The sequence below is a fragment of the Neovison vison genome, chromosome 11 (assembly GCF_020171115.1).
Source record: "Neovison vison isolate M4711 chromosome 11, ASM_NN_V1, whole genome shotgun sequence".
Taxonomy (NCBI): Eukaryota; Metazoa; Chordata; class Mammalia; order Carnivora; family Mustelidae; genus Neogale; species Neogale vison.
This window is the reverse complement of record NC_058101.1, coordinates 62,237,796-62,253,325: the sequence shown is the minus strand read 5'-3', so window position 1 is coordinate 62,253,325 and position 15,530 is coordinate 62,237,796. Positions and strand designations below refer to the sequence as shown.

Sequence of the window (15,530 nt, the reverse complement as noted above, 5' to 3'; positions counted from 1 at the left end):
GGCCTCTCTCAAGTTCAGCTTATTTTTAATTAAGGAAACTCAGAGAGAAACTAAGTGTCACCTTCTCCAGAAGACCTGGAGAGGCAAGACTACTGGAAAGAGGCTAATGGATAAAATGTAAACATGCTGGAAAGGCCGACCCTCCATGGCCTCTCTTGGGAAAGGCCATGCATGCCACATCTCACCTAGCCTTCGTCCTGAGCGGGCAGGGCCTTTGAAACTGGATATCGTAGTCTACACCTGGGATGTATACCTTATTAGCTGAGAATAAAAGGAATAGCACCAAGAATGGCAATGATCCCGTCACCATTCCCGGCGACGAGGAAGGCACCATAGGCCTGGAACGTAGTGTTTTTCACACATACCTGCTATCAGTTAATTTTTGCATCCCACTGAGCGGTGGGGGGTGGGGGGAGGGGCTTTCGATTAAGCCCCTTTGCCAGCCCGGGAAAGAGGCTAGGACTGTGAGGCAGAATGCTGCTGTGTGACCCCACTGGTTCACAGAACCCCTTGAGTCTGCATCCCTAGGGCGTAGGTTCCTCCAACACTGATGGTGCCCCTGGCCAGGGGGCTTGATTTGGTTAATGGGACACTGACAAGCGCCATGAGCAGTGACTTGACAGGTGCTTGCACATGGGGTCCTGCCCTCAGTACCACTCTCTGGCACTCTGGGGATCCCATGGGAAGACTGGGCTGCCCTACGGCAGGCTGAGAGACCACGTGGAGCCAGGATGAGCTGGCCCTGCAGGGATCCCCTGACACCAACCCAGCTGCCAAGAGTCGAATAGATGAGCGAGCCCATGTGAATTCAGCCAGCTGCTGGCTGGGCTGCAGCCCACTGCAGCATGGGAGCGAGCCCAGCAGAGAGCTGCGGCAGTGGCCCACATTAGAACTGCCCCACCAGCCTGCAGAACCCCAAGTTCAGCAGAAGGGTTATTGCTTGAAGCCATTATGCTATGTTTGCTAATGGCTTCAGATAGCAAAACATAACTGATACAAAATAATGAAATCAAGCTAGGTTTTGGGGGACCTAGTTAGTGTAAACACGCAGACCTCAGCCTTAACCACTTCAGTCACATGTCTCTGAGCCTTGGTGTCCTTGATGAAAAATGACAAATTGACAGTCCTTCAGCATTAGCAGGAGATCAGAGCAGAAGAAACCATAAACAGGACTGGTTAACTGCAAAGCACCACATAATCTCCAGGCATTATTCTTACCAAATAACATTTTCTATAGCCAACTCCTTTCTACTTGAATACCAAGACGGAGAAGTAATTTCACCCCGAGTCTGGTTATTACTAATCCTGAATATTTCCCACCAGCAGCAGAAAGGAACAGGAAGTCTTCTCCCCTGACCTTCCTCAGGTCCCCACTCTCCTGCTTACCTCTCCCTGATATATATTTGTTGTTGGGCTCACTCCCAAAAGCCTGGTGCCTGCAGCGTGCAAGAATCAGCAAGGAAAGGAATTAGCCTTTAACAAGCTCACAGGTTCCAACAGCATTTGGCAGATTACATATACATATGTAATACACACACACACACACACACACACACGGCATTTTGTGAACGCTATGACAGTCCTTCACAGTAGGTATTGTCATTTCCATTTTACAAATGGGGAAATTGAGGCTCAGAGCCATTTAAGCAACTTGCCATAGTCAGTAATTGGCAAACAATAGAACTTCAATGCAAAGGCAGGGATTTCTAATCCAAAAGCCTGCAATCTTTCCGCAAATATTACTGACTTGAAATATTTAAAAAGAAAGCAGGGCTGATTGGTTGGTTGGCTGGGTATAAAGACATATTTTGAGGCTCCTGCTCTCTCCCACCCCAGAGCCAGCAGCTGGCTGCACCTCGCTACCTCCTGGCCACCATTTTGTCCCCCAATAGCTCTCTCCCCTGGAAAACTGGCTCCCTGATTCCACTCTTACCCTCCTTTACACTCTTCTCTACACAGAAGCAGGAGGAATCTTACTGAAATACAAAACTAGCTCATGTCACATTCCTCTCAACCCTCCTCTGGCTTCCCATCACCCTTGGCACAAATCCTGCAAGGCCCAACGTGATGTGACTGGCCCCTCTTCAATGTCATCTGCAACCTCTCTCCCCAGCTCACCAAGTCCCAGCCATGCTGTCGCCTAACTCTCCCTTCGATGTGCCAAGCATGAGTTCATCTAAGGGCCAGTGCACTCTTCTCTTGGTCAAGAACCCAATTCCCCTGATAGTTTCTTGGTTCTCCCACTTGGTTCATTTTGATATCTGCTCATATGCTTCCTACACTAAGTGGTCCTCCCTGGCTGCCCTATCTAAAATAGCCCCCACTATCCTCCTGTCCTACTTCAATTTTGTCCTAGGGCTTGCCTATCTACCTTACGTATCCAATTATGTATCCACCCACCCACTAGAATGTAAGCTGCAGTGGTAGGGAGTAGGGGACTTCATTCACCACTGTGTCCCCAGTATGGAGAAGAACGCCAGACACAGAAGGTGCTCCATAATGAATGCTCAGTGAATACATGAAAGAATGAATAAGTCAGAGGTGCAGAGAGGAAACACAACCCTCATTAAAAACTCCCTGGAAACCACAGACAACCTTGGAATATGAATTTTACAGTGAAGTTGACAAAGCAAAAGGCATGACATACTACTGAAGACCATCCAGGTCTCTGGAGTTGACTTGGGTCTCTCCCAGTTAGTTTTTCTCAGTTAGCAGGCCAGAGCCTCTTGTGTGGTTCATCTCATGGGACTGCCCTCCTTTATGCAGACTTCTTGCATCCTTGGTCCCTGGCAACTCAATACTAATAGGAGCCCGGTCATGTGACAGCTCCAAACACCACTCATACTTCCAAACACCCCCGAGGATCATGTCCTGCCCTGCCTTGGTGAAGGCTTACCTCCATCCACGCCCATGATGAAGCGTCCCACAATGAGCATCTCGAAGGCTCCTGCCTGGAAGGAACAGGCCATCAGCAGTGCAGCAGAAATTGCAAACCCATTGTTGACCAGCAGAGTATACTTCCTGGAAAACAAAGGGTGGTTTGATGAGGAGGCCCACCATGAGGACGTCAACCTACCCATCTGAGAAGCAGGGGTCAGGCCTTCAAAATGGAACAGCAGAGCAAGACTCAGGCAGAGTAGAAAGAGCATTAGCCTAAGGGTTAGAAATGGGCCAGAGCCCTAGAAGCCCCCACTTGCCACCTTTGGCTCTGTGACTCTGAGCAAGGTACTTCCTCCCTCTCGGTTCACCACCGGGACTGATTAGGTCATCTTCAAAAGCACTGTCGTGATCCATGAATTACCTGATGCACTACTATATGTATCAATTCTGAGACCTTCACTTAACATTTCTGATATCAAGATGTGTCTTAGAATCCAAGAGTCAGAGCTCGGGCAGGGAAATGGAAACCACCCTAGTACTTTTAACAGAGAGAATTTAACATAGGGAGTTGGTTAGGCAGGCACTGGGAGACTGAGATGTCAAAGGAGGAATCTCTGAAGAGAGGTGCTATCCATTTGGTGCTGACACTTTAGGGGCTTGGAAGAGGGACCCTTAACCCCTGGCTTATCTTCAAGGATGGGCGCTGGCCCACTGGGGCTGCTACTCTGAGGGGCACCATATTCTGGGGAGTAGACATAATCTGGGAACTAGACTCAACTGCCAAGTTCACTGCTGGGACTAGTAGGAAATTCAACCAAACCAAAGGACCAAGCCACTTGTCCCTCCTCCTCTAGTGCCCCTCTTGTCAAAGGGCAGATGAGGCATGCCAATCCTAGCCCCTGCATCATAGAGCAGAGCATCAAGGGTAAATTTGGAGTGGAGAGACAATAGCTTAATAACCAGTGCAGTATCCTATAGCTTTAACTGGCAGGTTTTCTATTCTCCCTCTTTCCTTTCCTTCCTTCTTCCCTTCTCTTCCCTTGCTTTCCCTCTCTTTCTCCCTTCTTCCCTCCCTCCCTCCCTCCTCTGCAGTTCATGTAACAATGCTTCTTACATGTGATGACATCTTCAATTTGATGAAGATGTCACAGCACTAACTGTGAGATTGAACTAATCCCCTTGAATACAGTCAGTCAAACCCCTATGGCAATATTATTAGCTGTTCTGTCCCAGGACTACTCTCACTATTCTGTGAACATATCCCTAAGACCTCCTGGTTGAGAAGCATGACTTGTTTGGAGGCCTGGAGACCCAGGTCCCTGCACCAACTGGAACTTTTTTTTTTTTTTTCAATTTATTTATTTTCAGAAAAACATTTTTCATTATTTTTTCACCACACCCAACTGGAGCTTTTATGAGCTAGGTGACTTTGTACTTGATTGCTCTGTGTTTTCCTTTCCTCACTTATAAAATGATGATAATAGCACATCCTTACTGAACACTGGCTATATGACAAACCCTATTCTAAGTACTTTATATGAATAACTCAACTGATGATCAAAATGATCCTATGAGGTAGGCACTTTATCATCCCTATTTTATAGATAAATTAACCAGGATATAGACAAATTGGAAACTTATTTTAGGTCATACAACTAGTGAATCAAGAAGCTGCAGGAAAACACCATAGCTTCTCACAGGGCACTTTCCCCCTAATGATTCAATGAGTTAACAAATACTAAATTATTTTGTAAACTGCAAGAAACTAGGGACTTGAAAGGGGCTTTGTTATTACTTTTGGGAGTTAGAACCCTTAAATTCCAGGCCAAGGCTCTTTACACAATTTTTACTTATCTCAAACATTTCATTAAACTTTTCTATTTCCTACATCTTCTTAGAGAATCCCAAAGCTAATGACTTTCGTGGCTCAGTGATGATGGTACAAAGACTGCTCATGGCAAAGCTTTCTATGTTGATGAACAACTTCTAACAGTGAACAACTGAAACAATCCAGGTGTCCTTCAGCAATGGACTATTTAAATAAATTATGACACATCTCTATAATGGCACATTGTACACACATTAAAGCACAAGGGGCTTTGTATATTCTATGTGGTAAGATCAAGAAGCTAACATCCTTCCCTTTGAGATCAGGAACACAACAAGGATGCCCACTCTGATCACTCTTGTTCAACATAGTATTAGAAGTACTAGCGCAGTGGCAGTATCATAGCCAATGAGGTTTATCCGAGGCGCGATTATTGCTAATAGAAGTACTAGCAACAGCAATCAGAAAACAAAGAGAAATAAAAGGTATTCAAATTGGCAATGAAGAAGTCAAACTCTCTCTCTTCACAGATGACATGATACTTTATATGGAAAACCCAAAAGACTCCAACCCCAAACTTCCAGAACTCATACAGCAATTCAGTAATGTGGCAGGATACAAAGTAAATGTACAGAAATCAGTGGCTTTCTTATACACTAACAATGAAAACACAGAAAGGGAAATTAGAGAATTGATTCCATTTACTATAGCACCATAAGAACTATGGTTAGGAATAAACCTAACCAAAGAGGTAAAGGATCTGTACTTGAGGAACACTCATGAAGAAACTCAAGAAGACACAAAAAGATGGAAGACCATTCTTTCCAGTCAGAAAAATAAACATTGTTAAAATGTCTATACTGCTAGAGCAATCTATACTTTCAATGCCATTCTGATCAAAATTCCACCAGCATTTCTTCAAAGAGCTGGAGCAAACAATCCTAAAATTTGTATGGAATCAGAAGAGACCCGAATTGCTAAGGAAATGTTAAAAAAGAAAAACAAAACTGGGGGCATCATGTTGCCTGATTTCAAACTTTACTACAAAGCTCTGGTCACCAAGTCAGCATGGTACTGGCATAAAAACAGACACATAGACCAGTGGAAAGAGTAGAGAGCCCAGTTATAGACCCTCAACTCTATGGTCAAATAATCTTCGACAAAGCAGGAAAAAATATCCAGTGGAAAAAAGTCTCTTCGATAAATGATGCTGGGAAAATTGGACATCTATGTGTAGAAGAATGAAACTTGACCATTCTCTTACACCATACACAAAGATAAACTCGAAATGGATAAAAGATCTCAACGTGAGGCAAAAATCCATCAGAATCCTAGAGGAGAACATAGGCCGTAACCTCTCCGATATCAGCTGCAGCAACTTCTTTCAAGATATGTCACCAAAGGCAAAGGAAACAAAAGCAAAAATGAACTTTTGGGACTTCATCAAGATCAAAAGCTTCTGCATAGCAAAGGAAACACTCAACAAAGCAAAGAGGCAACCCATGGAATGGGAGAAGATATTCTCAAATGACAGTACAGACAAAAGGCTGATATCCAAGATCTATAAAGAACTCCTCAAATTCAACACACACAAAGCAGATAATCATGTCAGAAAATGGGCAGAAGACACAAACAGACACTTCTCCAATGAAGACATACAAATGGCTAACAGACAACATGAAAAAATGTTCATCATCACTAGCCATCAGGGAGATTCAAATAAAAACCACATTGAGATACCACCTTACACCACTTAGAATGGCCAAAATTAACAAGATGGTAAATAATGTATGTTGGAGAGGATGTGGAGAAAGAGGAACCCTCTTACACTGTTGGTAGGAATACAAGTTTGTGCAGCCACTTTGGAAAACAGTGTGGAGATTCCTCAAGAAATTAAAAATAGAGCTTCCCTATGACCCTGCAATTGCACTACTGGGTATTTACCCCAAAAATACAGATGTAGTGAAAAGAAGGGCCATCTGTACCCCAATGTTTATAGCAGAAATGGCCACAGTCGCCAAACTGTGGAAAGAACCAAGATGCCCTTCAACGGATGAATGGATAAGGAAGATGTGGTCCATATACACTATGGAGTATTATGCCTCCATCAGAAAGGACGAATACCAACTTTTGTAGCAACATGGACGGGACTGGAAGAGATTATGCTGAATGAAATAAGTCAAGCAGAGAGAGTCAATTATTATATGGTTTCACTTATTTGTGGAGCATAAGAAATAACACAGAAGACATGGAGAGATGGAGAGAAGGGAGTTGAGGGAAATTGGAAGGGGAGGTGAACCATGAGACACTATGGACTCTGAAAAACAATCTGAGGGTTTTGAAGGGGCGGGGGCTGGGAGGTTGGGTGAGCTTGGTGGCGGGTATTATGGAGGGCACGTATTGCATGGAACATTGGGTGTGGTACATAAACAATGAATTCTGGTACACTGAAAAGAAATTTTAAAAGAAGATAGATTGTTAACTGCAAAGAGCAAGGAACAGAACTTTTTGTAGAATATGCAACAATCTGTGTGAAAAAGAAGTGTGTGGGTGCACACGTATGTGTGCATGGAAAGACCAATACAAACCTTTGAAGAGATACACAACAAAGTGGCATCACAGGTCGCCTCCAGGAAGGGGATCTGATTGGAGAGAAATGCAATGGAAACTTCCTACTTGACACTCATTTGGTCCTTTTGAAAGTTATACCATATGAATGCATTAATTATTCAAGATATAAATACAATCTCCCTTTCAAAAAATGAATTTAAATGGATGTTATAATGAGGGGAAATTATGATTTGGCCAAGACTTAAAATAGATATTCCCCTCTAAGTTGACCTCCCTGCAGAAGGTCACAGACTCAGGCTTCAAAACGATGAATCCAAAAGCACTAATTTCTGTTATTAGTGAGACCTCAAAGCACAATGAGAGCAGGCTAGTGCCCCGGGTCTGTGCAGTACTCATGGCCCTTCCCTTCAGTCTTCGGAGGAATTGACCTATCAGCCTTAAGAAGAGAGCTGGGTGGTGGTGGGAAGACCTGCAGTCTCACAGCAGCGAGGGCTTTCATGAACGTTTCCACTTGGCAAGTATTTAGTGAGTGCTAGACCTGGGGTCTACCACCAGGAGTAAGTCAGTCCCTGTCCTTGCCCTCACAGGGTTTTTAAATCTAATTAGGGACACAGAAAAATGATCTGTCACACAGAAGTCAATTAGAAGTAAAAGATACTGATGCTGAGAGTGTATAAGTGGGACCTGTGCCTGTCGTTGGCCTGTCTATCCAGGGAATCCTTCCTCTGCTCTGCTGTCTCCAATGGAACTACATTTCCCAGACTCTCTGCTTCCTGCTCTCTGATAGGCCTGGCCAAAGAGGGGCCTGATGTTAATCTCCCCTGGCAAAAAGAGGAGGCTGGGTATCTCCCTCCCTATCTTCCTGTTCCCATAGCAGCAGGTGCATCTGCTCTGCAACCCCAGCCTTTTTTCTGGGATGCCAGCACCCTGCTCCCCACCCCTGAGTGGGCCTGACTCATAGGCCCCAACAGTGCTGCCTCAGCTTTTTAGCCTTCCATCCCAGGCATGGCAGCAGCTTGTCTGTGAAAAAGTGATTTCCCACAAAAAGCCAAAGGGCTCTCCCTGCAGCTCCATCACTGGCCCCAGTTCTACTCCTTGAGACCTCACAACACAAAGCCCTGTGGATGCAGAGCCCGGTGTAAATCAAGTTTGTGAAGAGGTGGTTGAGAGAGGGGGGAGATGGGAGGAATGCTGAGGCCAGACTCAGAGGATTCTTGGATGTTGAGCAAAACAGCATGTTCTGTAACCTATAGACTGAGAAATGAAGGGTTTGATCAGAAGTCAGACATCAACTCCCATGACCCTGTTCCAGTTAAGCTGGACCTCTGATGCTAGGATGAGGGTCATGACATTTGTAGCAATAATGTTGGCATTAGTTGGTGGTTCTCAAGGCTGGCTTCTCATCACATCCACCAACAGCACATAAGAAGAGAGACTCTTTGGTCCATCCCTAAAGAATCTCAATTCTTGATGCAGACTCAACAAGAGACCATCTGAAGAGTCTAGAAAGAGCATGGCTTTTACATAAATGGTCTCATTTCATTCATTTCATCTCTTACACCTGTAGCCAGCAGTACCCATGACCTGGGCAATTCACCGAGGAGGAGGTGGAGGCGTTACAAGGTGGCAGCCACCTGCGTGTGGCTAAAGCTGTCACAGAAAGGTAGGATGCATTGGTCTCCTGCACACTGGCTGTCCACTACTGGAGAGAAACCACCCTCCACCCCACCATTCTCATACGAACATAGCTACTATGTCTTGGCCCTCATCCTTCTGCAGCCACTGCCCCTTGTGTCAGATTCCTTTTAGAGTGAAACTCCTTAAAGGGTACTGTCTGCTCCCCTCCCCTTCTTTCCTCGTCCCACTGATTGGATCCTTGCTACCGCTCTGTGGAGACTGCCTTTGTGAAGATGACCAGGAACGCACTCTGACAAACACAGCTGCTGTGTACCCCCAGGACAGCCTCTCAACAGCAACTGATAGGGTTGACTGTGTACTCTTCCTGAAACACAGTCTTCTCAGGATGTCTGGGATCCCACTCTCTCCTGTTTTCTCCCTACCAGCCTCCCCTTCTCATCTCAAGGCTGGTCTGTCCTCTGCCTCCACTCCCTCCCTGGGTGATTTCACCTAGTCCTGTGACCTTAATTGATGGCAATTCCTAACTGTATCTCTGGCCTAGAGTCATCTCAACCCAGACTGACATATCCAGCTGCCTCCTAAGCATTTCCACTTGCATGTCCAACAGGCATCTCAAGCCACACATATTTAAAATGGAACTCTTGAATTCCCAATGCTAATCCTCCAACAAATACATCCAAACCCCTCTTTCCTCAGTCTTCCCCATCTGAGTAAATAAAGACTCCACCTTCCTAGTGGCTTACATCAAAAATCTGGAATAATACTTCCCTCTCTTATTTTCCTTCTGACCTCCATGCACTCCATCATGGAGTCTTACTGACACCACTTCCAAAATATATCCCAGGGCAAAGCACTTCTCCCATTTCCAGTTCACAGTGCCACAGTGGAGCAGACCACCATCTCCTCACACTCTGACTAATGCAGGAGTCATGGGAGGCTCCTGACCACTCCTGGGCTGTATAATTCATGGTCCACCAACAGCTACAGCGATCCTTGCCAAGCAAACACTGACATACTTCCCCTTACTTAGACCCTTCTAGGGCTTCCCACTGCACTGAGGATCAACTCCGCTCCTGGGCCTACAAAACCTTGCATGAGATGGCCTTTGCTACACCATCTGATACTCATGTCTTCATGCTCATGAGTCTTCCTGCCATCTCTTGGGGCTGTCAGGCTCCTTCCTGACCCACCACCCTTGTCCTGGGAGCCCCTCTATTCATTGTCCCAGTCTTATCTCACTCAAGTACCATCTCACTCAAATGCCATCTCTGACACTATCTCATGCAGCCACTCCCCCCAGCTGCAGGGCCCATCCCCCATAACACTATCATCTTATTTTTCTTTGAGGCCCTGACAACACAGAATATGAGCCCACATTTCTTTTGTTTATGTTGGCATATGCCCTCCTAGAGTATCAGCTCCATGGGCGCAGAGATTCTGCCTTGTCGCTGTAGCTCCAAGGACTAAACCTGTTCCTGGCACATGCAAGTGCCCCATACTTCTTTGTTGCATAAATGAAGGAGTAAATTCTAGAAGGCAAGTCATCTTAAGCCAAGCTTCCTCCTTTTTGCCGAGCTCTGACCTATTCTGAGTCTTCCTTCAGCTTCTAAGTCTATGGGCAGGATGAATACTGTTCTCCTGAATCCACCTCTGATAACGAACGTTCCTGCTTGGACAGTCCATCCACATGCTGACTCAACAACCCTGGGCAGATTTCCTACACTCTCTGAGCCTTGGTTTCCACACCTGTAAAATGGATGTAACAGTGTCTATCTTGTAAGGCTTCTGCAAGAATCAGATGATTTATGAAAAGTTTTGAGGATGGCACCTAGAACTTATTTGGTGCCTCGATAAACTAAAAAAGAAATAAAATCCATGGTGATAGGTAATATTCACTGGGTACTTGCTATGTGCCAAGGCACTATTTTAAGTGCTTTATACTCGCTGGACACCCATGAGTTAGGTAATCTTGCTACCCCATTTCCCACGTGAAGGAAACAGATCTAGAACTTGAGTACTTGGTCAAGCGGACATACTATTAAATGGGAGATTTACCATCCCAGTAACCCTGACACAGAGCTATCCACAGTGGCAACTGCTATATTACTCACATCGATTTATTCTTTCAATGATCATTCATTCATTCCACTGACATTCATTCACTCAACACACATTTGAATGAGGACTGTGTGAAGAACGCCGTTCTAAGGTCTGGCATATAGCTGTGAACATGCCCAAGAGCCTGCTTTTATGTTCTTTTCGATAAACAAGTAAAAAATAAAACATATGTAGCATGTCAGATGGTGACAAGTGTTGTAGAGAAAACTAATACAGGGAGGGGGAGGAAGTTTACACAGGGAGACATCTGGGAAGGTGACATTAAGCACAAACATTAAGCACAGAAGGAATGCAGATGAGCCATACAGATATCAGGGAGCAGCAATCTTAGTAGGGAGGTATAAAGACATGGGCTATTTTCAGGTATGCCAGTGAGCCCAGGGGGCTGGAGGCAGAGGAGGGCAGGAGAACAAGTAGTGGAATGAAGGCAGAGAGATGGGCAGGGGAGCTCATGAGGGTCTTGTATGAGCCACCATGATAACCTGGGTTCTCACCTGGAAAGAGATGGGCAGACCCTGGAAGAGTCTAAGGAGAGGGATGGGATGGCTCCCTGACTGACATCTTTAATTAACAAGATCATACAGTCTTCTATGTTGACCATGGGCTATAGAAGTCAGAGTGGAAACAGGGAGACCAGCTGGGAAGATCTGACGAAGGATCACTCAAGTACTGATGGTGATTGGACCAGGATGGCAGCAGTGGGATGTGGTCAGATCCTGGTATGTTCTGAAGACAGCTGATGGGGTTGACAGATGGACTGGACAGAGGCAGAGAGAAAGAGGAGCCGAGGATGCCACAAAGTGCTTCGGACCTAGCTCATGCACTGGACATGATGGTATATTTTGTGCTATGCAGAGAATGTTAGAATCCCATTCAGGTCTGACTTGAAATATTTGCAAACAGGGCCACACACCCTCTAAGCAAGCTCATCATATTAATATATTCTTTCCCAAAATAACCCCCAGCCTGACAATGTCCCAGGGAAGATGGAAACCTTACCTGAAAAATAATTTACGAAGTTGACTCACTGGGGTTCAGACATGGGGATTTTAATGATTTTCCCCCCATTTTTCCCAGGGGATGAACATGGCAACAGAAACAAGGGAGACAGGGCCATGCCATTTCTGAGCACAGAACCCCAACTTGGACACTTGACCCATCATTCTGAGCTTTCCTATAGTGCAGAATTTTTCTGTGCAGCCCAGAAGATTATCAGCTCCCAGCAGAAGGGGCCAAATATGAGGAAAAGTGATAAGGTGTTGAGGAGGGTGGAGAGTAGGTCACCTGAGAAAGGGCCAAAGGGACTCAGCACACTGAGCCTGGACAAGAGAAGGCTCAGAGAAAATGTGAGAGCTTCCACTATGTCATGCTTTAGCTCAATGCACAGGACCAAGTGGTGGAAGACACAGGGAATATTTAGGTTGGATTTAGAAAGTACTTCTGGAAAGGCCTGCTGGAATGGGGAGCCTTTGGATATATGGCTGCCACCACCCACCCTTCCAAAAATTCTTTAGCCTGGCTTAGCCTATAAACCAAGATCATACCTTGTTTCCACCAATCCTCACCTTCCTCATGTCCACCCATTCTTGCTTACCCAGCCGGAATTCCACGATCCATCATTTTAAACATCCATATACCCTCAGCTCCTTGACCCACTGACCCAATTGCCTTCATTATACATGCTTGGCAAACTCCAACTCTGGTTAGATCCTGACCTACCTCACCCATGCACCACAGAGCTCAGCTTGGCTGGAGAAAAACTCAGAACTGTGTTGACTGGTGTCACTTGAAATTCGGGAGCACTGATCTCAAGTGGGCTTTTAGGACACCAGGCAGCCATTCTGTGGTTCCCTGGATTATTCAGTCTCCTGTTCTCCTACAGGACTATTTCACACATCTTCTCTCTCTCCAAATCCCCTATCTTTCTTCTCAGCTGATGACCCTGCTTTTACGCCACCGAAAAAGCAGAAACAATCCAGAGAGGATGTCATGTGTTCCCTCCACATGCATCGACTCCCTGCTTCTGTGCACACACACTGTCTCCCCTCGTGTTCCTATGGATGTACCATCCCTGTTCTCATCTAAGGCTGACCCCTCCAGTTACTGACCAGTTCCCCTGTCTCTCTCAGCTGCACAAAAGTAGCTTCAGCAAGTTTCATCTCTTGCTCCTGACTACCGATTTCCCCCTGTGCTGGAACAACTCATTTACACCCTGCTGTAGCTCCCATCTTAGAAAGAAACTATACTCATCTAGACTCATTGTCTCAAGTTATTCTTCGCTCTTAAACCCACTCCAGTGTTGGTCTTCCCCATCATGCCTTTGGAACACCCTTTCACATTGCTAAATCCATCAACCACAGCTCAGGCCTGGTTTTCATTTCTCAGCAGCTCTGAACACAGGTGATCAACACTTCCTTCCTTCACATGTTTTCCAGCCCTCATGCAGCAGTGGGTCTGTTCCTTCCTCACTGGCATCCTTATCATCTTCCCAACCCTTTCAGAGTTGGAGGGCTCCTGGTCTCAGCCCCTGAGCCCATTCCTTTGGCCTCCATACACTTCCTAGGTGATCTCATTTCCCGGCTTTTAGTGTCACCTATGTACTGATGACACCCAGACATACATCCAAGCTCTGCACTCCCCTCTGAGGGCAAGATCCATATATCTAACCACTTGCTGCATGTCTTCACAAGGGTGTCTAACAGGCAATTCACGGTGAATATACCTAAAACTGAGTTCCTAATATTGTTCTTCCTTTGCCCTCAAAAACCCCTATTCCTCACATGGGCTTCCCTACCTCAAAACAAAACAAACGAAAAACCCAAGCCAAAACAACACACCACAATCCTTGCAAATGCTCAGGCCAAAAAGGTTAGCATTATTTTTTACTTCTCTGTTTCACTACCCACATATCATACATCAGTAAGGTCTGTTTTCTCTACTTCCAAAATATGTCCCAAATGCATAAAATTCTTTCTGCCTTTCACTGTGTCTTGTTACACACCTGGTGACGCCTGAATGATGGCACAATGCTCCTAACTGGCCTCCCCAGATGCACTGATAACAGCAAGCCTTTCAAACTGCAAGGCAGGCCCACTCTTAAAACACTCTAGTAACTTCCCGTCTTACTCAGAGTAAAAGCCAAAGTCCCAACTCTGCCCCACAAGGCCCTCTGGATCCAATCTCAGTGACCTCCCCAGCTTTAGTTTCTACTCATTGACTTGGCCCTAGCCACACTGACATCCTGTCTTACCTCCAAGGAAGCTGAGCCTGTTCACCGCCCTCCCCCCAGGATATTTACGCTTACTGCTCCCTCTGCCAGGAGACCTGTGACCCCAGGGACTTTATTCCCTTTGTTCACCCCTGAGTGCTTGGCACATAGCAAGTGCTCAATAAATAGTTTTCAGGAAAATAAGCGCATGAGTGAATGAAAGTATGCAAGCAGGAGAAAAGCGGCCACCTTGGGAAGTAATAGTAGAAAACCCCTCAAGCATCAAGCATTCCTTCATGAGTTCTTCCATCTATCCATCAAATGTTTATTGCTTGCCTAGCATGTACCAGCTTCTGCACCATGTGGGCTCATATATACACACGTTTCCTGCATCAAGGAGCTCCCCTTGCAGGGAGAAGACATAAATGTAATTGTAATTAAGTGGTAACAGCATAAAATGCTAAGTGATGTGACAGAGGAAAAAAGAAAGTTCTACGTGAGCCCAGAGGAGGCCAGTGTTTGGTTCTAACAGATGTGTGGCAGGCAGTGTGGGGGAGGAGTGACTATTTGTTGAGTTTTAACTGTCATTTCCAGCTCGTGCATCAGTAATGCCAAATGGGTCCTGTCCACAATCAGACAAACAGATGCTGCGGAAACAACTTGTAGCAAAGTTGCTACACATTTGGGTTGGCTGACTCCCTGTTTTAGACGTTGGACTGCTGCCTTCCTGAAGTCCACGTCCACCAGGCCCAGTCTTTTTCCGCATCATCTGCCTTGAACCCGAGGATGGCTTTCTTCTCCCAGAGTCCTTGCCACCCTCACAGTGCATGGCAAGCCTCCGAGGCTGGCACAATGGAGGTGGAGTATCAGGAGCCCCAGTGGGGACCTGTCCCTCAGCTTTCCCCCTCATCCCCTGCTTTGTGTCTGTGGCTGCTCAAGACTCCCAGTTGGCCCTTCTCCAGAAGACTGCCTACCCCAGATGACGTCCCCTCCTCCAGAACAGCCTGCAGCCACTGACTGGAGAGTGGTGGGAGGAGAATGTGGCCCCAGGTGGGAGAGCTCCAGGGTATGATTCATGCTCCAGACCCCTGCAGGCCGGCCAAGGCCAGACTGGATCAGAGAGCACAGACTGTCTTAGCTCTCTTCCCCCTTTTCTCTCTTCTGCTTCTATCACCTTCAAGGGAACTCCTGAAGAGCACCCCCCTCCACAAAACATATCATCCCCCTCGCAGGCTCTGCTCCTGGAACTAGCTTTCCTAAGACAATTCCAGCCTGAAAGAGGAGACG

The 15,530-nt window shown here is 46.1% G+C and overlaps 1 protein-coding gene across 1 annotated transcript in view; it reads right to left on the bottom strand.

Moving 5' to 3' along the window:
- Nucleotides 1-15,530, bottom strand: part of SLC2A9 (solute carrier family 2 member 9) — a 206,051-nt gene that overhangs the window by 157,435 nt on the left and 33,086 nt on the right. Inside the window, 1 exon segment of the mRNA XM_044226192.1 lies at nucleotides 2,897-3,021. Coding sequence (XP_044082127.1) covers nucleotides 2,897-3,021 — 125 coding nt within the window.